The sequence below is a fragment of the Epinephelus moara genome, chromosome 5, assembly GCF_006386435.1.
Source record: "Epinephelus moara isolate mb chromosome 5, YSFRI_EMoa_1.0, whole genome shotgun sequence".
NCBI classification, from domain to species: domain Eukaryota; kingdom Metazoa; phylum Chordata; class Actinopteri; order Perciformes; family Serranidae; genus Epinephelus; species Epinephelus moara.
In genome coordinates, this window is record NC_065510.1 from 41,318,083 (window position 1) to 41,342,154 (window position 24,072).

At 41.6% G+C, this 24,072-nt stretch overlaps 1 protein-coding gene across 2 annotated transcripts in view; it reads left to right on the forward strand.

Annotated features, from left to right (window-relative positions):
• Window positions 1-24,072, forward strand: part of LOC126390025 (E3 ubiquitin-protein ligase DTX4-like) — a 43,193-nt gene that overhangs the window by 15,159 nt on the left and 3,962 nt on the right. For both annotated transcript variants that reach the window (XM_050044094.1, XM_050044093.1), the window contains exons 3-11: window positions 8,024-8,235; window positions 8,411-9,312; window positions 22,206-22,267; window positions 22,410-22,571; window positions 22,980-23,041; window positions 23,172-23,338; window positions 23,426-23,579; window positions 23,694-23,783; window positions 23,904-24,002. In XM_050044094.1, coding sequence (XP_049900051.1) covers window positions 8,024-8,235; window positions 8,411-9,312; window positions 22,206-22,267; window positions 22,410-22,571; window positions 22,980-23,041; window positions 23,172-23,338; window positions 23,426-23,579; window positions 23,694-23,783; window positions 23,904-24,002 — 1,910 coding nt within the window. The remainder of the gene's footprint in view (window positions 1-8,023; window positions 8,236-8,410; window positions 9,313-22,205; window positions 22,268-22,409; window positions 22,572-22,979; window positions 23,042-23,171; window positions 23,339-23,425; window positions 23,580-23,693; window positions 23,784-23,903; window positions 24,003-24,072) is intronic.

Genomic DNA, 24,072 nt, shown 5'->3' on the forward strand with positions numbered 1-24,072 from the left:
TAAAGTGTTGTAGCATTGTAACTACCACCATTGGATTCCTTGACCCTGAAAATGTAGGTTTAGCAGTTAAAATCAATGTTCCAACTTATTTAGAAGTCTAGATATTACAAAACATACATTTTACGGCGGCCATTTTGTACATTCCAATATGGCCGCCATATAGACATCTGGGCAAATGCAAACATTGATTTTCTGAATCCTTATACAATAACCTTTCCAAAAATGTATAGTTTTGCAAATCCCCCAAAAAATCCCACAAAAGTTGAAATCTAAACATAATGAACCTGACTATACGGAGTTCAGTTTACTTGCCAAGGCGACAAACAGTGAGATAATGTCTTCTGTGGCTGTGGAGGGTGCTTTACAACACTGATGATGTCATCAGAAACTATGGAATTGCTTTATGGGAAATGTAGGATCCAGTATTGTTCTTTAATGTTGTTGACGTCACTTTATTTTTTACAAAGCATCAGTTCAGGCACTGCTTCAGTCACCAGTACCGTTTCATAGGTATCATTTTAGCACTATTACCAGGCAAAAAACAAACGAATTGGACCATTCTTAAAATGAATTTATAAATTAAAAATATTGTCTGATGTAAGATCCCCGACTTCATGGAAATGCAATAATGAATTGATGGAATATCCTTTTAAGTGTAGTCTTTTTTTTTTTCTTTGAGTGGATTTGCAAAAACCTGAACAGCTGTTTGATCCATGCTTATTGTTTTTTTTCTTTTTCTTTTTTTTTTTACCTGTGCTTTTCATAATGGATATAGCTAGGTAGGAAGCTATGTAGGGAGATGACGTTCCCATTCTTATTCTTGTCTGAGCTCTGATTGGTCAACAGTTTCCCCAACCAATAGATCATCATACATATATGTATATGAGATATGGCTGGTGACTTAGAGGCCTTGAACCAGCCATGAAGAAAGGCTAATATATGCAAAAGGAAAATAAACTGTATACTTCACACAGTGATCAATTCATCAGCTTTTGACAGACTCAACTTTGATAGTTGATTTTTATACCTCTGTGCCAGCATACACCATGGCCAGAGTCGCTATGCTTAGGTTGGCCATCTGTTCATCCCATTCTCATGGATGCAGTATCTCAGTCACACCTCAAGGGAATCTCTTCAAGTTGGGCACAAACGTTCACTTGGACTTAACCATGAACTTATTAGATGTGGGGGGGTCATGGGTCAAATGTCAAGGTCACTGTGACCTCTTCTGTCTCTTTCTTGTGAATGCAATATATCAAGAATAATTTTGAATTTCTTAAAAATTTGGCACAAACGTCCACTTGGGCCCAACTGATTTGAATTTGGTGGTCAAGGTCACTGTGACCTTTCTTACGTCTCATTCTTGCGAATGCAATGTCTCAAGAAGATCTTGAATGAATTTCCTCAAATTTGACAAGTGTCGTCTTGCACTAAAGGAGGAACTGATAAGAATTTGGTGGGTGAAGTTCAAAGGTCAAGGACACCTTGCCCTCACAAAGCATGTTCCTGGCCGTAACTCAAGAATTAATTTTCTAATTATGGGGAGACATTTGGTCAGATGCTGAATTGGTGACACTAATCTTGGGTGTCCATCTCAAAACTGTGCTGATTGTATAGATCTTCTGTGCTGCTGGGTTTAAGATATGTGTGAAACATTCGTGTTTTCACAGACATGGATGTAAACTGTAACTGCAACCTGACTGGTTCATAGAGACACACAACCACAAGGTGGTAATTCTAGGGGTTGTTTTCGCATGTCCAAGAAGATGATTTATTCACCTCAAACCCACTGATGGAAGCATACCTTAACTCCACCACAAAAGTTACTGCAAAATTGTCCTGACAGTTGTTTTGAAATATAGCTGTGCAGAAGTTGATTGAAGATCAGAGAATATGGTTTCCATTCATGTAGGGAAGAAACAAAAGAGGGGGGAGCAAACACCAAGTCAAAAACATTTAAATATATTGATGAAGTGTTAGAAAGAGAAGACAAAAGGAGAGAGAAGAAAAAAATAAACGTGACAGCAACAGAAGAGATGATATCAGACAGAACGAGGGTGAGATATCAAGATAAACAAATCAAAAGTGGGAAACAAGTTAGGAACAGAGGGGGTGGGAAAGTGATAAAAAAGGAAAGTAAACAATAGGAAGTTACGTGAGTGTCTGAAAGAAAAAGAAAGTTACAATTGCTGGAAGATTGTGTCTTGGTGCCTCCAGGCCAGCTTGACCTTTTAGATAATTTGCAAGCGAATCTTCTCTGTTTCAGTCTCTATGTTCTTCTCTTATCTCACGCTTCTACTTCGTCTTTTAACTCTCTCTTCCTCCTCACTCCGATCCTCTCCTTATCTCAGAAAATGATCTCACTGCTTTTAATTCATCTTCCTCTGGACTTCTCTGTCTTTGAGTTTCTGTTCTCTGTTTGAGCCGTTTTATCTCAGCATCAGCTTCATTTTTCTGTTGTGGGTGTGAACTTTTGCTGCAAATTCTTCTTATGTCCTTTTCAGAGGTGCCATTTTCATTTTAGGTTTTAACCTTGATAGAGACTCGCATACTATATGAGTTTTGTCATTTCCTCAATCATCCGTCATCTCTCTTCTGCTCGAGGGTACTCAGGCCAGTTTGAGGGCGATGAGTAGAGAAGGGGAGCTTTCTACTCACCCTGCTTTGAATTATCGTCGGGAAAATAGCAGCAATTTAATCTGATTTTCCTTTGGCAGGGTTCAGGCTAGGACAGAAATCATTCTAGGTTCAATCTGGAAAACGTCATTGTCAATAACTGTACAAGTCTTCATTGTTGTGCATGCTAGCCTTTTTCCCTCTTAAAAACAAAGGAGTGGGATTTAAGTGTTCACTATTGCACAGATATTTTAATGTTTGCTTTTGCACTACAGCATTGTATATAATGTGTCTGGTGTCTTGTACCTTTGTAATAAATGGGGAAAAAAATGACAGGTCTTTTACAATCTGTTAGAAAGGGTTCTTTGTCTGCTTTGCTCAAATGAGAGTTACTAATAGAGGAGAAATTTGTTTTGAGCATGTGGCCTGGTATTACACTTTGCCCCTTTAGATACACATATTTCCCATGTTTACTTTTGCTTTTAGCTCCTCACCACACACATAACAATAATTTCTTCACCCTCCAAATGTGTACAGTTCATTCTGTGGAAGTGTGTATGTACTTGGTTTTGTTAAATTACTTCAAACCATTTTCTGTTTTTTTTTCAGTAGGTTAGGGATAGACCACAGGCTCATCATTTAAAACACACACAGTCTGAGGAGTGTATAAATCCAGTGTGGCCACACCCAGACATGCTGCACTAGATTCCAACTGTGACTGACAAATGAAAGCAGCAACGGGCCTTGCGTTGATCCAACTCTGACAGATGAAACATGTAAAAGGGGTGTGGAACTATGAGGGAGCAGTGGCATTAAGGCTTTTACTGTATTACTGTAAACAAGACATGGACATACATGCACATTATTTTTTCGTATGTACCATATAGTCCTACAGCTGTAACTTTAACAGCCTTTAATACCTGCTTTTATCTCCTAAGTCTTGGCTAATTTGTAGACATGGGGCACACCCAAGCACAGCTACATCACATCAACATGTGATTACACAAACACACACACCCAGTCTCATGTGCTCACTAGCTCAGAGGGGAAACACCACCTAAATCAAGAATTCTAATATGTTATTTTCATGGCTGAGGAAAGTTCAATCAATAATTGGGAACATGAGCGACTCTGTCTCAAAGCCAGAAACCAGACAAGTCTCAAAGATGTGATGTCATAGGGTAAAAAGGCTGGAGACAATGACTGGGAGACTGATTTTGTGGACCCACAGAATGTTTGTTTTCTTTTTTTATACCCAGATAAGCTTTATTTTATTGCAGTTTTCTCAGTTCTGAAACAGAAAACGTACCCATATACTCAGAACATTCCCCCTGGCTGCTCTCAGTGTTATCTAGATTATCTTTAACCATTCATTGTCATTGGAGCACCTCCAGACTTTATATCATATGACAGAATACATTTGAGTTTTAGTACTCTAGCTTTTGGATTTGAGAGGGAGTTGTTTATGTTTACATATATTTTTGGATGATTTTAGACCATAGGAATAACATGTATGAGTTTTGAAAATAGGCATCGTTCTTCTTTAAAAGTAGCACAGTTGAGGATGAAATGCGAGAAGAGTCTTTTGGTTTTATAATGGTTCCTCTGAATTGCTATTCATGTTAAAAAAAAAATCAGGGTTCCCAAGATCATGAAATTCCTGGAAAAGTTATGAAATTAGAAAAACTGTTTTCCAGGCCTGGGAATGGATTGGAATGAATAGAATGTTTTGGAAAAAAAAAAGAAAAAAAAGAATATACATAGTTTTGGCTATTATTTAAAATATGTTCATAAAAACCCGTGTCTAATACTACGCAAAATATGTTGCATTTACAACCTAGTGCTGCACTGTGTCACATTAAATGGATCTTCGGTTTTCTATCAGTCTGTCTTTCAGTCTGTGTCCCTTCTCTAAATCTTGTCAGCTGATCAGATCAGATCGATGGATGAGAGGAGCAGCTGTTTGGGAGTGAAAGCAAACTTTCAAAAGTAAAATCAAAATGCGGCAGGTGATGTTTTAATCGTGCCGGGTCTCCACAAATAAATGACTCTGTGGGAAACCGTGTGTTGAGTTTTTTGAATGTATTTTTTGGCACCTTGAGCACCACAAGCCGCGTGCCAGCTAGTTTTATTATATTGGAGAGGAGGCTGGCATCTCCACGGTTGATATCTCCAACACTCAGCAACTCACACCAGAAAAATTTTAAGGGTAAGAGGAAAAATATGTAGTTTTGATGTGGGGGTTAACTGTCCCCTTATAAGCATAACTAGCATATGAACTCCAGGTAGCCTTTTACTTTCTGTAAACTAAAAAGATAAAGCACTAGCTAGGTCAAGTTTCAGTTTCTGTTTCAGGTCAGTTTGCAACCTCATCGTGCATCATCGCATGCTAAACCATCAAATAGTCTTTTCTAAGTCTGTAATCTCAGTATCGAATGCTGTTAATTGTCTGGTGAATTTATGCTAACATAGCGCTAGCTAACACAGTCCCGGTGTTGGCTACGTATAATGTTGGAGCAGTCACCATGGTGTTTGAAGGCTACGAGGATAGGATAAAAAAAAGTTAGTTTTCAGTATACTGGCAGCCAGATTTACTACAGTCGTTGCTGTAATTGAACCATCAAGGCCTGACAATTACACACTAAGCACTTACTGTACACTCCGTACATATACACAACATCCTGATCCCCAGTGTTGGTGCCATGTTCAGAGACAAGGCCAGGTTGTCCTCTTTGTGATAAGACCTTGGCCTGATTAGAATCCAGTACAGATAAAGCTTAACTACACATAAAATACACAGATTCTATTTGACATTCAGGACACACAACTCCCTTTCCCATAATGGCTCTTGCTTACATTATTACTTTTATTATTGGCATAATAAAGAGGTTATGAAAGAGAACCCGTGTGGTTTGTCCTGTTGGAGTGGACATCTTAACTGCAGTAGGTGGTGGTTTGCAGCTGAGAAAAAGTCTGCACATGACAGCAGGTTTTGATTATTAATAATCATCCAAATACGGTGTTTTTACTCTGTTATCAGAGTCTGATGTCTTTCACTTTCTGCAAATTAATACTTTTTGTCATCAGGTCTTTGCATATTAGCAATTATGTGTAAAAATTGTATGTAATAATGCTTTTGGGAATCTTTGACCAACCATCCCCTCCAACAGACAGCAGTGCAGCTTGGCCTCAGTCTGCTTATTCTGTGAATGAACTTGTTCGCTCTGCAGTTTGAGAGAGCATTACATTTCACGTGGTAATCAGCAGGTCAAGTGCTTCCTGTTGCGCTGGATTCATTCAACAGAGAGAGAGAGAGAGAGAGAGAGAGAGAGAAGGGCGGGTCGTATACTTTCACAAACACTCTTTCTGTTTTTGTCTCGCATCCATTTTAAAGGCTCTTTGTGTATCCGTCTGTCTCTTGCTGTAATGCATACTCAGTCTTCCAAAGAGATCAATCGGCACCTTCTTTGTAGGTATTGCTACAGCAAATTAAACTATTGTATAAAATGAACTATAGACACAATAAGCAATACAGTGGGTGATATCTCAGTTTGATTATTGTGAGTAAATGCAGCCCCCGTCCATTCAACCCCCTCCTTTTGATGTCTGTCTGATGCCACTCTGCCAATATCACCTCTTTGTACTACTCTCTCACTCACTCTCAAATACACACACACACACATATGCCTTCATCTCCTTGTCCTGGCATAGACTGAATAGGCTGTTACCCCTGGAGACTGATGTAGTTTCTGGTTGGTTGGTTTAGGGACCCTCCTCCCACCCCTCTGTCCCTCTGGGAGACAGAAACATTGTTGTGCTCTCGTTATTTGTTTATGTTTTTAATTATTTATTTCAATTGTGCTCAGATGATTTATCATCACATTTGTTAGTGAACTACTGGACTGAAAGTACATGAGTATATGTGTATATGAATGTGACATAAAGGGCAAGTGGATGAGGTGCTCTTGAGAAATTTGAACTCACTGCCCTGCAGGGCCCAGAATCACAAGGCTGGCACACCATTTCCGTTGTGAAATTATTTGGGTGGTTATGTTTACCCTTTCATCCAAGTATTTTAATGAAAGTCATGCATCTAGTGAAAAAAGACTACATCATGGCTCTATGATCATTAGTTGTCTAGCGCCTTATTTTAGATCAATCCCATGTCTCCATTATTCCTGCAGGCAGGCTGTTTATGTAAGGGTAATGGAAACTAGGGCTGTATCTAACCAAAGAAAATCTTGGTCAACTGAAATTGGACCTAATCCTCAACCAGTCAGTTGACTAATTCGCCACAGTGCAGTGAGTGCACTCTATCTAGTGTTGTGTGCCCACTAAAGCATTTTTTTTTTCTGTCACTGAGCTTGACGTTAACACTTAAACTCAGTGTTGAGGCAAATGGAATGCCTTGAGTAAAAAAATAAATGTGATCTCAAATGTAATGTTATCCGAAAGTAAACAGTGCACTGTGAGGCTTCACCACCTGAACTGTGTGTGAGTCTGTATCACCACTTAACACTGAATGGGACTGGTGAGAAAAATCTGGCATACTGGACACTAACTCTGGGGTTGACGATACAATGTAAGGTTACTGACATTAGATATCTCTGTAATACTGCCTGCGAGACAGAGACTTACTATTTCTAGCCCAGAAGCTAACATTAGCCATCGTGCTGCTCCAACAAGGACCCCGAACTGCTGTGTTTCTTATATATAGACACACACACATACACAGGTCATCCAAAACATTAGAACAAGAAAACACCGTTGCTGTTCATGCCACCCCCCCTCATGGCAACAGCACTCTCCAATGGCAGTGCTCCCCCCAGCAGGACAATGTGCCATGCCAGTGCATGCTCACTAATGGCCCGATGAACGTGACGAAGAGCTCAAGGCATCAACCTGACCTCCAAATTCCCCAGTTACCAAACTGATTGAGCATCCAGGGGATGTGACGATACCCCAGTGGTCCTGTGTCCGTGCTTTGACAGGTCAGAGGCCTCATTATTGATTGGACTTGGCCCTGACCTGTTGAGGCATGAATACAGGACCTCAGGGAGGTTTCCTGTGGTGTCCAGGGCATTTGTGGCGGATATTTTGAGCACTGTGGGTTGTGAGGTGGGGTACCAGCATGTCTCATGGATGCTCCATCCGATTGGAATCTGGGGAATGTAGAGGCCACGTCGATCCCTTTAAGCTTTTGAGTGTTGCATTTTAACATTATGGTCAATGGGACGCATGAGATTGTATACATGCTCACAACAATGTAGGCCACTTGCGTAAGCTACGCTGTAGGTACGGCGTCAAATCAGCAGTTGCAAAGGGTGTTGGTTAACTATTGAAGAAACTTATTGGAACAAAGAAATTATCTAAAGCACATTTTTTATTTTTCTTCTTTTTGTTTCAGGAACCATCCGTCCGGTGCGGAGGAGTTTTTATGACCCAGCCTCGGCCCCAGGTCAGGGCTGGCAGTGGGAGTGGGAAAATGATGCGGGTACGTGGACGGCCTACGACATGGAGGTGGCCATCGCAATTGAGAGCGCCCACAATCAGCAGCCCTGCCTCGACCTGACACCACTCGGCTTCTGCTACCTCATTGATTTTCAGAACATGACACAGGTGCTTTTAAATTCAATGACAAACTCCACTTGAAACTTCCTCCATACCTTTTTCTTCAGCTACATGAGTGATATTTAGTTATCACAGCTGCAGCATTCCTCTACTGTGAGGACCCCATAATTTAGGATTCATCAGAAATGTCATTAAACTAATGTTTGATTCTGTCCTCCTGCAGGTGAACAGACAGAGCCAGAGGTTTCGGAGGATCCAGAGACGTGCTGACATGGCCTACCCTCTAGTGTCCGGTCCTCTTCCAATACCCAAAGGAGGTGGTGTAGGAGGAAGTGGTGGCCTAACAGGGGCGCTGCTGGGTGTTGGGGTGTCGGGGGCCAGCATGGGGGTTGGAAGCTCTGTCTACCCCAATGGGGGCTTGCCGGCTACTGGACTGGGCCAGCCTTGTTCGTGCCAGCAGTGCATGCTGGTCCTTAGTGTGAAGACCAATACAGGAGGACCAGGGGGAGGAGGTGTAGGGATACAGACTCTAGGTAGACGCTCACTAACCTTGCAGCGGCCCAAGAACTCAGCACCCATTGCCTCTAAACCTCTGAGCCCGTCTAAATCAGCCACTCTGGGACGAGGACAGCAGCAGAATTCCAACTCCAACTCTAACTACTATCAGACCCTGCCACACGGCCTCGCCATCTCCAGAAACATCGCCTCTCCAAGAAGGAACGCCCAGCTTTTTGCTCAGTCACTGGCCGCTCTCACTGCTGGCACCTCCTCTCTGGGTATCTCCTCGTCTTCCAACAGACCACCTCCACCATCCCTCCCGCCTCCTCAGCCTCCATCATCCAACCCAAATCTGAACCCTCCGTCCATTCCAGCCAAGCACTCCTCATCATCAGCCAGCGATTCAGTGCCAACCGCCACATTAGTTACCCCTGCCAACAGCGTGACCACGCCGCCTTCTCCTGTGCCATCTCCATCGCCGGTGGTGATGAAGCCACAGCGCACGCTATCGTCAGCAGCGACAGTGTGCCATGCCCCGTTGCCACAGAGATCAAGCTTAGCCGGGCTGAGCAGACCAGCATTACAGAGGATTGCAATGGCCCAGTCCAGAGCACTCATAGCATCAGGGTGAGTAAATAAAACATACACACAACAAAAGCACTGACACCAATAGCTTTATTAAAGACCTTTTATAGTTATTTACATGGTCTGAGGAAGATGAAGGTGATGAATGTGATGATGGTGCACTCCAGGGCTTATAAGCTACCATATTTTTATCTTTATTGCAATATGAATTTCAACAATAAACATCTCAAGGAGCAGCAGGCTCAAAATAGCCAAGACTCATAAAGCTCCTGCTCTGCTCTGCTGTTTCTAAATTCAGATATGGAGTCAACAACAGTTGGTCTGAATCTAAATGTAGACCAACATTTTGTGGCACCTTTTTTTGTTTGACAGATCAGAACAAGATGCAAATAATAGCATACTGGAGTCACCGAATGTTGTTCTTATTGTTATTAGCTGTCACAGTTGAAAATAATTGAATGGCATGGTCAGGGCTTATAAAATTTCAGGCACTGAAACAGAGCATTTATTTGCACCCCATATTGTCATCGCAAAATTCAAAGCGTGTCTCATACTGGATATTCTCCCATATCATGCAGTCTTGTTTCAGTCACAAACATTTATTAAGCCTGTACAGACATGCAATGAGAAATGCATGTTCAAACACGCAAAAACACTCTTGCACAGCAGGGTATACAGCATCAATGTGTACACACATAAACACACGTATACATAAAACCCTTGTAACTCCCATCAAAAGGTGTTATGCTTGTTATTTTTGTGATGAGTCACGTATTTGTTACACTGCATTGACTGTGAAGGGTGTGATTTCAGAGGTGTGACTCTTCAGATTCACATTCTTTCCTGTTCTGTGTTTGTTCCGGTTGTATTTTTGGTGTTTCTGACCTGTTTGTTGTTAAAATACTAATTTCTTTAATTAAATACTTGGTGTGATGAGCAGAGGCACAAAAGAAGAATTTTAAAATGCGATCCAGTAGTACTACCCTCCATTCATGTGTCTTGTGTCAGCAGCACTAGCAGGGAGTGAATTCTCGTGACCTTAAAAATTGAAACACTTCTTCAAGCGCATGTGAAGTGATAATAAATGACACATTTAGAATTCAAAGAATCTCCAGGACAAAATGGAAGCATGGGCAAACTGAAGTTATGAAATGTTTAGCTGACCTTGTAACCGTTTACTTGGAATTGGCATTGATGTCTGAATGCGTGCATGCATGTATGTGTGCGTGTGTGTTTGTGAAAAGGCAGCCAAGCCTTCTGCATGTTGTCCATCTGTGAAGAGGCATCTGTGGAGCAGAGGGGGAGGGAGGGAGGGATTGTGTGAGAGGACAGGCAAGTGAGTGTGAAGGCCATGGGTCAGCAGCACCTCCCTCTCTATAAAGCCACTTTATGCATATAAGGGAATGCATGGTGCAAAGGCCTGAGTAGAGAGCAGCTCAGACTTCCACATAACCGTCTCAAATTGGAATCTTGTGAAGAAAAGTACTAAACTGGAAACAAAAATCCATTAACGCATTTAACCAACATACATTGTTGACCAGCTGCAGATGACAGTGAATTGGGGGATGGTAAATAAACTGTATGAAAATGATCACAAGCTTTACATGTGCAAACCCGCCAGATTTGGAGTAAACTGCCAGCCTTACCAGCGCTCTTCCCACACTGCTGTCCTCTCAGCCTGAACATGCTCTCTGGCTCTTTCCACCCAACAACTCTTGAACTCCAGCATCCTTCCCAATTATTCTCTAGCCCTTAACCTCCTCCTCTTCTTCCCTGTCATGTCTACTTCATCATAACATTTTTTCTCTGAGCTAAGACTTTCCAACACATCTCCTAACTCCCACTGTGTTACTGTTGCCTTGCATGTCCAAGCTAAAATACATTTGTAGCCATCTTGCGGTTGTCCTTTTTGCAGTCATTTTAGTTGATCACAATGTTAGTGGCTCTGTTTCAAGAATTAACTCAGCCAGTTGAAATTTGTATCAAGTTGGTTTCTGAAGTGATCAGAGATATTTGCCAAGGTTTATTAAGAAAAAAAAGAAAAAAAAAGAATATGTACAGCAAACCTGTTTTGGACTTTTTAGTCATGGTAGTCATAGCAATGTCTGTCTGTTAGTCCACCACTTTGGTCCAGACTGAACTTTACATTTGTCCAATACTTTCTGACCAAATATCTGCAAAGCTAATGGCATTGCCAAGAGCTAGTGCAAATTAGCCAATGCCAGTATGATAATGCACTAAACTAAAAAGGCAAATGTGGTAAACATAATTTTGTGTTGCCATGCTAGCATCAGGATTTAACAACTGTGTATGATATATTTTCAAGCAAGATTTACATTTAGACAACACCATTTATATCGATATAGGGTCAAGTTGCATGAGTTAAGGCATACCAGTGTGCATCTCTCCTCTCCCACACTCTCTGCACAGCTCCGCCCCACTCTATGCTACGTGACAGTCAGATGCTAGTTTTCTGTTGGGACGTAGTGTTATTGTGTTGCATGCAGGAGCAGCTGCTGAGTAAAGTGGGACACCTGGTAAAAGTCGAAAACTGATGTTTGGCTTAATATCAAACTGATTGGAACCGACTGATTCAATACCAAAGGTGGGGCTAGAAACGCTACTGTCCATTGATTGGTCAAGAGAGAATTGACACTCTGCTATTTTATTTGATATTCCATGGATTGCAACAGACAGTGAACATTGCAGCCTATTCTTTAAGAGTGTCTGCAGTAGAAATGTTGAACAGATCTAGGGTTTATGTACATGTCCGTACAGGTCACGCACCAGTTCTACTATACCAACAGTGTTAAGTGGAAACGTGGCTTAAGTCTCATGATACTGCTAGCATCACAGTGGACTCTAAAATACAACCCAGGAAGTGCTGTCCTGGTTGCACTTGCTGTTGTCATGCTTCAAAGTCATACCGAGGAGAGGAAAGTGTTGCTCATTCACCCACAGAGGCTGATTTTAATCATCTTCCAGCCACAACTCAGCTTCCTCAAAAAGATTCTTGAGTACTGCAGTTGCACAGTAACACTAGATGTCATAGTCACACTTTCCAACTTTCCATGATGTCATGCATCAGTGATTAAAGCTTTTTCGAGGAAACGTTCCCATCTTCGGTTTAAACAGCAGGTGTGAGTTTCCCCTTACTGCTGTTCAGGAAGTGATACATTTTCAGTTTTAGTTTAGCACCAGAGAGCAAAAAATGGGATTCCCACAGATAATCACTTTCCAGCTGAAAGCAAGGTCAGATGGTTTTGAGATGGAGATTTTTTTGGTCGTCCCCCACTCCTCTACCCTGTCCACTGTTCCCTGCCCCCTCCTCTCCTTCCCGGACTCCTCTCCTCCCTCCTCTCCCGTCGCGTCTCAGCAGTCTGGGCCCCTCAGAGCCTCATTGTTGGTCTCCACAGTAACCTTTGTTGGATTACCCAAGCCTGGGCCGCATTAGCAGCACAATGCTGAGCCTCTGCTAGTTTTCTCTTCTTTCCACTCTCTTCTCCTTCCCCCTCTCTATGCTCAGACCTTTTTATATTCTTTTCCTGCCATTGCTTTAATTTCCTTTACTCCTCTGTTTTTCTTCTTTTAATTATCTTTTTCATGAGTTCACTCTTTTTTATGTGTCTGCCTCCCCTTGACTTTTAGCAGCCTGTAGAGTTTTGGGCTATTTTAAATATAACTCCCAGTTAGTAAAGATTCTTAGATGCCCATCATAGCATTTATTGAGGTAGGGGAATTTTATTGGTGTGGGTGGATGTGGTGGAATTCCCGTCGTATAGATGACAGATGACTGATCTAGTGGCATATTCACTATGGGAATATTTTTTCAGGTGGGGGAGAGGTAGACAATGGTACAGGTCCAGTCAGCATTGTTTCAACCCCCAGACAATCACAATTCAGACAAGGGGAGGAGTGTGTAGATACATTAATATATGTGTGTGTGTGTGTGTGTGTGTGTGTGTGTGTGGACAGTCTCAGACTCAGACAGCGCCTAAGACAAGGGCTTATGGGAATGGGCTGGGGGGCTACAAGACAAAGAAACGAGTCAGCAAACTGTCAAAGATTGATCACACAGTGGTGCAAGAAATCAGGCCAACACCGGAGAGAGAGAGACAGAGAGAGAGAGAGAGAGAGAGAGAGAGGGAGGTGATACACACACACACACACACACACACACACACACACACACACACACACACACACACGATACCCGGCTGTGAAGGCATTTAACAAGTGCACACATACACACACACACATTGTCCTTCTCTCTCTCACACACAGTAAAAGTAAATATTGACAATCCTAACGGGAGATGCAGTGAAGAATGTGTGCTCTCTCTATCTCCAGTGGGGGATTATAGGGACGACACAAAGGGAATGAATGAGTGTGTGTGTTTCTTGGGGGTGTTGAGAGGAGGGGGCTGCACAGACAGCGTACTGAGGAAAAGCAAATTAAGCAGGAAGAGGTGCGAGAAAGAGAGAAGTCTGACTTTATTTGGAAGAGATAAGAAGAGAGGAGCAGAAATGGGCAGTGAGAATGAGCCGGCACCTGTTGTTTAGATTACCAGTACATTGCAGACTACACCTCTCTCAAGTCTTAATCATGTGTGGCCCATAGAGGGAGCTGTAACCACAGACAGGGGAAAAATCAAATCTATATCAGATATTTGGGGAAATGTGCAGGAAGAAACCTTGGGCAAAAGTGATACCCTTAAATGACTGAGAAAAATAAAAAAGAAAGATGAGAAAGTTTATAATGTGAAAGCACACACAAATTTGACTTTGACAAATAGTTCCAGACTAACTGTCCGCTGTCTGGTGTCTTTGATTTGTGGGGCTGGTGAAAAAATTAAAACTTGGCAGACAGGTTTGTGTGCTCTCTGCAGGCCAGTGTCTGTTTAGTAAATGAGGTACAGAAGAGTCACCCAGTAACACCACTGTACAATCACCAGTGAACTGAGTGTTTTTGAAGTCCCAATAAATTTAACACAGTGATGTGTCTTCTCTATAGCCAATCGGGTCACATCAATTAAATGAGTTCCATTCTACCAGTTAAACTTTCCTTGATACATATCAATAATTAAAACCCACACTACACACTACGCTAAGCTAGCTCAATGCAGTATGATTAGTAACATCATTACCAGACCAGAAATAGAAGATCCTTTAATAACCAACAGGTCTGAGGTTTGGAGCCACTTCGGCTTTGCTGTGAATTATGTGCAATGGCAATAGAGTGGTAGATTAAAAAAAAAAAACATTGTCTGTTGCATCTGCTGCCTGACAGCGGGGTTAAGTACATTAGTGGGAATACTTGAGACGTGTCAAGTTAGTTACATTGACATCACCCAGGTCTGTTAATAAATGGAACTCAACGAAAACAAGGAGCAACACACAATACAAGTTAATGTTGTCCCCACAGCATTAGGCAGCCAGTCCCAACTGATTCAGACAGGGCAAAAGAAACTGGTGTGACGATTGGTACATTTATAACTGTGGTTATCGTTAACCTGACTTCGCTAACATGCTGAATGTAATGAGACCCGTTAGAATATTCCTTCATGAACACATTTCAGCCAGACTGTAATTCCTGCTTTGTACAACAAAAACAAAACAAAACAGCAAAAGCCCAAATTACGATGCTGTGTCATATTGAACAGAACCATGAACTTTGTGACCCTAGTGCAGTTACATCCAAGCCATTTTAAGGAGTAAAAGGATTTTTCCATGAAAAAAATAACTTCTAAATATGTAATTTTGATAAACAGAGATGAGTTGTTAGGGGTTTAATCAAAAACTGTTGTATGCATGCATGTTTTAATATACATATTTCAAACAGTTGTTAATTATCACAAACTTGATCATTTCCCTTTGAATTAGTTGACTGGGCAGCAAGTTAGATGGTGTTGTTCTTTGTACGCTTTGAAATTCCTTATTTTTATCGTAATAATAGGAAATAAAAAATGGGAAAACATGCAAGATAACCTCAAGGAGCAATGACCAAGAGTAGACACACAGCTTGACCTAACAGTCATCTGTGTTGTTTTGTGTCAGTGGCTGACTGTTGGTCTGTCCTGATTCCTCCCAGCCTGCCTGTCTGCATCATGGATTTACACCCAGGATGGTGTTTCTCAGTATGTTTTGAATACGGTAATGTTTGATGAGTTTTACTCAGTCAGGTTAGTTTGAATAATTACAACAGCTTCAAAAGATGCCAGAAACATTTAGATAATTTCATAATGAACATTTCTGAACATCCACAACCACTTTTTAACTGTTGATTGTTTTATTTGTCGAGGTACAATTGCACATCCCAAGTTTATTGACAGAAGAAACTCCAGCTTGCATTTTAAAGGTAGTATTATTATATGCCACATAGTCATCCCACAACAGCAAACCTGTCCACTTTCTCTCACATCAAATTATTTTTCATTAAAGCAGAGGAAGTTTCCTTGACACACCATTAGCAAGTGTGTGAGTTACAGTGTGTGTCATTAAGAATGTGTACGAAGCTGTGGGTGCAGCTGTGTGTGCGTGTGACAATATGCGTGTGAGAATGTGTGGGAGTGTGTTATTGTCTGGTGTCTAAATCAGTCCAGCTGATGTCCATCTGGGGACGGAGGAGTGTGTGAGACAAAGCTGGGGGAATGTGTGATCTGGTGAGAAGCGGACGGAGGGTAGGAGGGCGGGTCTGAGGTCGCAGGGGTCAAGAGACTGGAGTCCCATTCAGGCCCTCCCCCACCAGACAGAGACGGGATCCTCCTTTTCTTCTTCTTCTCGGGCAGCTCGCTTTTCCTTCTGAATCTAAATCTGGTTTATTGCCAAGTAGGTTTTCATATAAAAGGAATATGCTTTTGCAATTTGGTGATAAAGAAGAAACAAACAGTAAATGTAGACTAAATATACTTTTAAAAATGTCTTACATGTAACTGTTTAGAATAAAAGAACTGGACAGTAATGTTAAATGGGTAAAAATATATTCATCATTATTCATCATCCATCACAGCTGCCAGGCTTCTGTCTTCTTCCCAAATACTTCTTTTTCTCTTCTCTTCTTCTTCTTTTTTTGGATTATGTGCTGCTGGTTCCAGAGGTACTTTCTACCCAATGTAAATTGACATTTCAAGTTTTCTTTTAGTTATAACCACAATGATCCTCAACAAAGAGACAAACTATTTGAGTTTGTGTTTTAATTCAATTTATTTTTAATTTTTTTCAACTTGATTTCTGAGAAATCATGTTTTGTCTGTCATTTTCTGCTGATGGTGATATCAAATTTAATAATAATTTTAATAATCTTTAGCCTCTGCTCACTAATATTGATGCATGCAACATCATTTTAAAATAGGCAATCACATGCTACTCACCGAAATGCTCCTCAGGACATCTCCCCTTACGTTTCTACTAGGCTTGTACTTTTGACTTTTTGACATTTTGGTACTAGTGCTGATTCAATACTTGGGTTACTGTGCTCCAGCCTCTTTTTCCTTTGGCAGTATGCTGTCCTTGAACTAAGAGGAACATGATTTAGCTGCGTGGTAGATGTGTGCCTACTTAAGTTTCAGTACTATTACCGGAACCAGACTTTTTTTTCAGTGCCTCACTTCAAGAAATAAACATTATATTACACAGTGTTTTCTACAAAATGACTTTCCCTCAGCAAGTAGGGACTACATCATGTATATGCTGATACTACTATATACAGTATATACTTAAAGTGTATGCTAACATTGGAAAACAGGTATTTATGGTAATTACTTATTTCACAAATCAAAAGTCACTGTGATAACTTACACACTTAATGGGACAACTGTGTTAACAAAGGAGCTGTGTGTGTGTGTGTGTGTGTGTGTGTGTGTGTGTGTGTGTGTCATCACCACATCAGTGGGGTAGCTGGAAAGTGTGTTAATGAGCTACATGAAGCTAATCCAGGATCAGACTTGACTCAGCACTCCCATCTCTCTTCCTTACCTCATACTATAAAGCCTTCCCTGCTAACGCAGCAGCCGATTAAATATTAATAGCTCCAGTGTGTGTGTGTGTGTGTGTGTGTGTGTGAGAGAGAGAGAGAGTGTGTGTGTGTGTGTGTGTGTGTGTGTGTGTGTGTGTGTGTGAAAGAGAGAGAGTGTGTGTGTGTGTGTGAGAGTGCGTGCGTGTGTGATCACTGTGATTGTTACTCATTGACTTGATCCAGCACAGATCTATTATAGGTGTTTCCCTTCCATCACCAGCAGCTGGCCTCAGTAATAATGATAATAATAATAATAATAGTAGTATAATGATATATATATATTCAGATATTCTAAAAATGCCCACCCGCCACCCCCCACACACATACACACAGACACAAAATTTCCTCAACAAGCAACCATGCACTGCTGTCCCAAATAATAATTACCAAATGTAATCATAAATAAACTCAAGACTTAACAGAACCATCTGTTCTAGTATTACAGTGCTCTGCAGTTCTGCATGTGGTTTGTTGAAGTGGTGTTGTCCTATTAGTAGTAAAGCATGACTCACATGGGTTTTCAACTAACGTTAATCTCTTTATTGGGTTATATGTGTCAGATAGCTCACGTCAAGTCTAAGTACAGTGTCAATTATTAATGTTGCTCTGCAAGTGTAATTTATTTAGACAGTAATAGCTTTGATTTGTTGCATATTTTCTGAATAGCGCTGTTTGCGTAAGGTAAATATACTATATATATAGTAGGAAATTCATATTTGGACATCTTTTCAGGATTTGGGGGGGTGGGGGGGCAGACCCCCTGGCAGATTTGTTACCACTGTGGCTACAGCCTGTTTGTAACAGAGGATTCTGTATGTGTGTCTTATGCTGTCACATATAAACCTTCATGACAAATATAAGATCTTAAACTACTTTGACTGCGTACGACAGCAAAGCGCCGGCATTACAGAGTGGGGCTCAGACTAATCTGACGTATCAAACGTAGATGGAAATTTGATGTGATTAAGATGTGATGGTGGCCACATATGAACACATGGATAGTTGGTTTCTGATACCAGTCCCATCTAGATAGTATTATTTTCACGTTTTGTAAAGTGACGTGTGACGTTTGTACCATACAACACTGTTATGTGAGAGGCAAGTTTTGCTTTTCTGAACAAATTAATCGTAACTGCTGTCACATGCCTGCTATCAATGGAAGGTCACTTTGTTGTGCTGGATTCCTGTGGGATCGTAGGATAGTCACTTTGTCAGGCCATGGAGTGGGAGAGGAAAAATCAAGCTGCGCAAGTGGACAGGGGTCAGGAGAAGATATTTTTTCTTTACAGAATGATATGTAGAGTAGGCCTGTTTAGTATCACATGCACAACATAAATGCAACAGAAACTACAGGAAATCATAGGCGATCAACTCCATTGTAATTATTAGGTGCCATCTTGGGATCCAGCATCTGGATTATTATACATATATGGTGGTGATCTACTCTGCTACTACTGTGTGTCATAGCTATAGGCAGGAAAGGACCATCTGTGTAACAGTTTTCTGTTAATGACATTACAATGCTGTAATGTGCTGTCACTTGAATTTAAAGTGTGTTTTGGCAGCTCACAGCAGACCGATATCACCTGGTGACATCTGCTTATTTGTATTCATGCAGATTAAATTAGTGATTTCTCTTGTTTACTCCTCACTCTGTATGTCTGCTGTTCATCTACTCACACTTCCTGCTTCACTTTTCCTCTCTGAAGCCTGTGAAATAACACCTCATTTTACACACAAACTCATTCTCTCATACACTCTCCCTCAACCACACTAATGCAGACTTACCCACACATCCCAGTCAGTCATTCACTCGCGTGTCGTCATTTGTCACTGAGTGGGGTTACGTGAAAGCAGCTTAGCGCACTGACAGAAAGCCTGTTAAAGCTAAACCAACAACAGGAAACAACAGATCATCTCCACACTCCGTCCTTCTGTCTGTCATGCAGCCTACACTAGTTTGTTAGTGTGAGTGATTGTGTTTGCATTTGGATGATAAGAAGGGCTTTATTACTGCCCCTTTGATGGCTCAGCTGGAGGACTGTAGGGGAAATGCTGGTATCTTTAGGTGGCTGGTTTAAACCTGACTCCAAGGAGATGCTGTTTTATATGGACCTCTTCAAAACTTTTTTCTGTGTAGGAGTGTTCTTCTTGAATCTCAGCTTCCGTCACTCAATAGATACAGAGTTGATCTTTACATTTACTTACATGGCAACACTGACACATCCAATTTGGCTTGTCAGATTTGAGTTAACAGCAGTCTGTCATCAGACACTCAGGGCCTGAACACAGCCTGCAGACTTACTTAATGTCTGTAGCCCTTTTTACATAGAGATCGTGCTATAGAGCTGCTACAAGTCCCTTCTTTATGCCATCTTTGCATTTTTACATAGAACCAAATAACAGCAGCATCAGTCCGCTCCAGTGTGTGAGTTTACGTAATATGTTGGCATCATGGAATCAAAATTGGCGTGACAGGCATGACATGTAACACAGTGGCAGCGGCCACTCGTGTGACATTTAACATGCGTGTTGGCTGCACTTTATAAACAATAACAATAATATTAACATCACAATAACAATCATTTATCATTCCTATTATATAGCGGCTGATCTTGTCCTCTGCTGGGAGGGTAACGAGCTCCCCTCATTGTTTTTCCAATGTGCCGACATTTTGGCACCTGTTCTTCCTTGATGAGTTAGCCACTAACTGCTAGATACTGCTTTTTAGATCTACTTTGGAGTCTCGCACACATGTAGGGTTGGGACTCGTTAGGATTTTAACAGTCTGATTCCTTACCCATTCCTCTTACCCATTCCTACATTATATTCATTATACTTGCTATACTTAAACAAGTATATAATAAACACAAATGCAATCATACAAATACAAAAACTTTATTCTAACTGTTGCACAGTACAATTAGATGAAAATACACATTTGTGTGTGGTGTGTATTTCAGATTTAGAGCTTGTATCATCTCCCTGAGAATATATAACAACAAAAAGTAAGTCTCTGATTTCTACAGTAACACTATTACCTCAAATTAACCACAGCAATATAATAAAAAATACTTATATGCATTCATGCTTGGGCACTGTTATTTACGTGACAACACCTGAACAGAACACACACAGACACACATTAGCTGTTTGTTTCTACCGCTCCCGTCTCAAACACGGAGGTCTCCCTCTCCGCTGAGCACCCACGGTGCACGCCTGGCCTGTTAAATAGCCTGTAACCATGACAACTCTGTCACACAAACTCAGTGCTTTAGTGATTAGATAATGTCGGGCTTGGTCGGGTTCGGAAAGAAATATGCGGCCCGTGCCGCACTCTAATGGAAATGCACGTGACTTTTTTTTTTTTTTTTTACAATCTAGGAACCGTTTGCAGGAACCGTTACTCCAAATGTTATGGAACCGGTTCCGTAACCGGAACATTGGACCCGGTTCCAAAAAAGAACCGGATCCGGATCCCAACCCTACACACATAGCATGTTGTCGAAACGTCACACCCATCTGCCCATGGTCCCATTTCAGCACTGTTACTACCTTTTGTGGTTTCTTAAGTGCAAGATAACTCTGTCCCACCAAAATGCTATAGTATCGTATATACAGAACAGCGAGGCGGCAGAATGTTGTGATATTCCTGCCTTGAACAGGCGTTGTAAGAGGGGCTTGTGTATAACACTTTAAATATCTAGAAGAGCAGCATGATTAAATCATTTGATACCCGTTTAGGTTAGTGGAGCACTAAATGGGAAGTTCAATGTTCAGCCAGCAGAAGTTAGCCACTTGGCCAGCAAAGTTTCTAGTGCGCCTGCTTTAAGACCCCAAGATGTGGAAGTTGCTTGTTTTTCCAATGTTCAACCCAGGAGGTTGAACTTTTCTGGTGTCATGCATTACTGAGAAACTTTCATAGGAATGAACAGGGCCACTGTAGCCAGTTCTCTTTATACATCCATGCCCCCCCACGCCCACACACACCCATATACAGTAGATACACATACTCACACTCCCAGGCCATGTTGCATGTGTGTGCATGTTTTGTTCTACGGCCTGAGAAGCTTCCAGCTCTATAAGGGGCGTCTATAATGGAGTAACCTGCCACTGACCCCAGATTAATGACTGTGTTGGCACATACAGCTGTCAGCTGAGTAGTTTATTATCACCTGACCTCAGAGTTTCAGTGAAATATATATATATATATACATATATATATATATATATATATATATGTATATGTATATACATATATGTATGTATGTATGTATATATATATATATATATATATATATGTGTGTGTGTGTGTGTGTGTGTGTGTGTGATACGTATGTGTTGATCACTTAGAGATGATGATAAGCTTTGTGACAAGGCAGGTAATCCCCAGCAAGCAGCTGTATGACGTCCATCTCTGTGAGATCACTGAGAAGATGGAAACTCAGCGGATTAGCTCTCATAAACACAAACAGACGGCCGGGCGTAGTCATACATACGCTTTCCAGCCACCAAACATCCCAGTGCACTAGGAGAGAGAGAGAGACTAGGAGATACAAACAGAGGAAAAGGATACATCATAGAGAGAGGAGAGAAACACAGGGGGAGAACTGAGTCGCTTTGTGCCTTTGACTTTTTTGTTATTCCTAAATTTTTGTCGCTTTTGCAAACCTTTGACAGGATACTAATTTATTAAGTTGATATCATTTACTTGTCATCTTTTTTGTGAAACTTGGCTGCACAGTTGTGACCTCTGAGTGTAAAAATGACAGTCATCAGTTTTTCAAAGTGAGTATCTGTCTGGTTGAGCGTATGGAAACATCAAAGTATTTTCCAGCTTGTCTGATCTGACAGTCACTTTAGGCCTGTGAGGAAGTGTTGAAAAACACAAAAAACAAAACACTTTGTATTTTTTCCTGCAGAGTACCCACCGTCCCAGTGAAGAACCTCAATGGATCCAGTCCTGTTCACCCTGCACTGGCAGGTAAATTGCACACACTTCCTAGCCATGGGCTGCTTCTGGTGATAGATAGAAAAAGTTAAAATTTTGATTAATTCCTTTGGGGAATTTCACAAGGAAGATTTTTTTTCTGTTCTAACCAGATTCAATTTCTGCTGTTTTTCAGGGATCACAGGTATTCTGATGAGTGCTGCTGCTCTGCCCGTGTGTCTGACTAGACCTCCAAAACTTGTGCTGCACCCTCCGCCTGTCAGCAAGAGCGACATCAAACCTGTGCCAGGCTTTGGCCACTGCTGCAGGAAAACCACCAAGAAACAGGCTCGCAAGGGTAAGCACTCAAGTCAAGATGCAGAAATACATCACAGATGCTTTCGCACGGGGAAGATCACTGCTCATCCCAAACACATTTTCTATTGTCCAGGGGATGATGGGACACCATTAGTCTCCAGCCCTGCTTTTTAGCCAGTGCAAAACTGATGTGACAGCCCTAACCTTAACCCTAACCCTAACAGAAAAACATCAGCCACTGCCATCGATGGCAGTCAATGGGGCCAATATAGGCTGATATCAATATTCAGTCAATAACTTGGTGCATTTCTAGTTTCTAATGAGCGAGATATTCATGCAGTCAGCTTTAGAAATTATTCACCAACAGGTGTCACACACACGTTAACAGCTTGAACCTTGTTTTGTCTTTAATCAAACTCATTCTGTTACCTCTCCTTCCTGTCTGCAGGTAAAACTCCAGAGGAGGTGGTAAAGAAGTACCTGCAGAAAGTAAAAAGTCCACCAGAGGAGGTATGAGCACTATTTGTATTTATATCGTTCATAGTGTTGAATCAGTTGACACATGGTGTTGGTTTCACATGAAACTAAATACAGTAAGGTGTTCTTGATGGCTTTCTTTGACTTTCTTTGTCTCTGTTAGGACTGTACCATCTGTATGGAGCCGTTGGGGGGGCCGTCTGGATATAAGGGTCCAGGGGTGGGGCCTGTGTCTCGAGCAGAGTCAGTTGGGCGACTAGCACAGTGTGGACACCAGTACCATTTCCAGTGTCTGGTGGCCATGTATAATAATGGCAACAAGGACGGCAGGTAGGTTAGGCACACGAAGACCATCAGTCTTCATTGTCTCTCAGCTGCTTTGCAAATAATCTCATCAATTTTCTCCTCTCTGTGCAGCCTTCAGTGTCCCACCTGTAAAACCATCTACGGTGTAAAGACAGGCAACCAACCAGCAGGGAAGATGGAGTACCACGTCATCCCTCACTCTCTACCAGGGCATCCTGACTGCAAAACCATACGCATCATCTACAACATACCACCAGGCATTCAGGTACTCAGAAAGATTGGTTTGACAGAAGTGTTGGTTATATTCCCATATTAGGTATGACATGGTCAGAGTTAGCACGAGTGCCTACTAATATCAATCCCCTCCTTCTCCTTTCAGGGACCAGAGCATCCGAACCCAGGGAAGCCCTTCACTGCCAGAGGCTTTCCCCGACACTGCTACCTCCCAGACAGTGAGAGAGGACGCAAGGTAAACACAATCCACCATCCTGTTACAGACACCCATCAGCCTATGTAGATACATTCTGAATATTAAGTTATTTGTTTAAAATAAACCTTTTGTCCTTACCTGTACTATAACATTCATTAGGTACTGAGACTGCTCCTGGTAGCGTGGGACCGCAGGTTGATCTTCTCAGTTGGGACTTCGAGCACTACTGGAGAGTCTGACACCGTCATCTGGAACGAGGTACATACAGAATGACATTAAACTGTAACTCAAGAATGAATTTGAGAGACCCTAGTTGTGATTAGGCCTG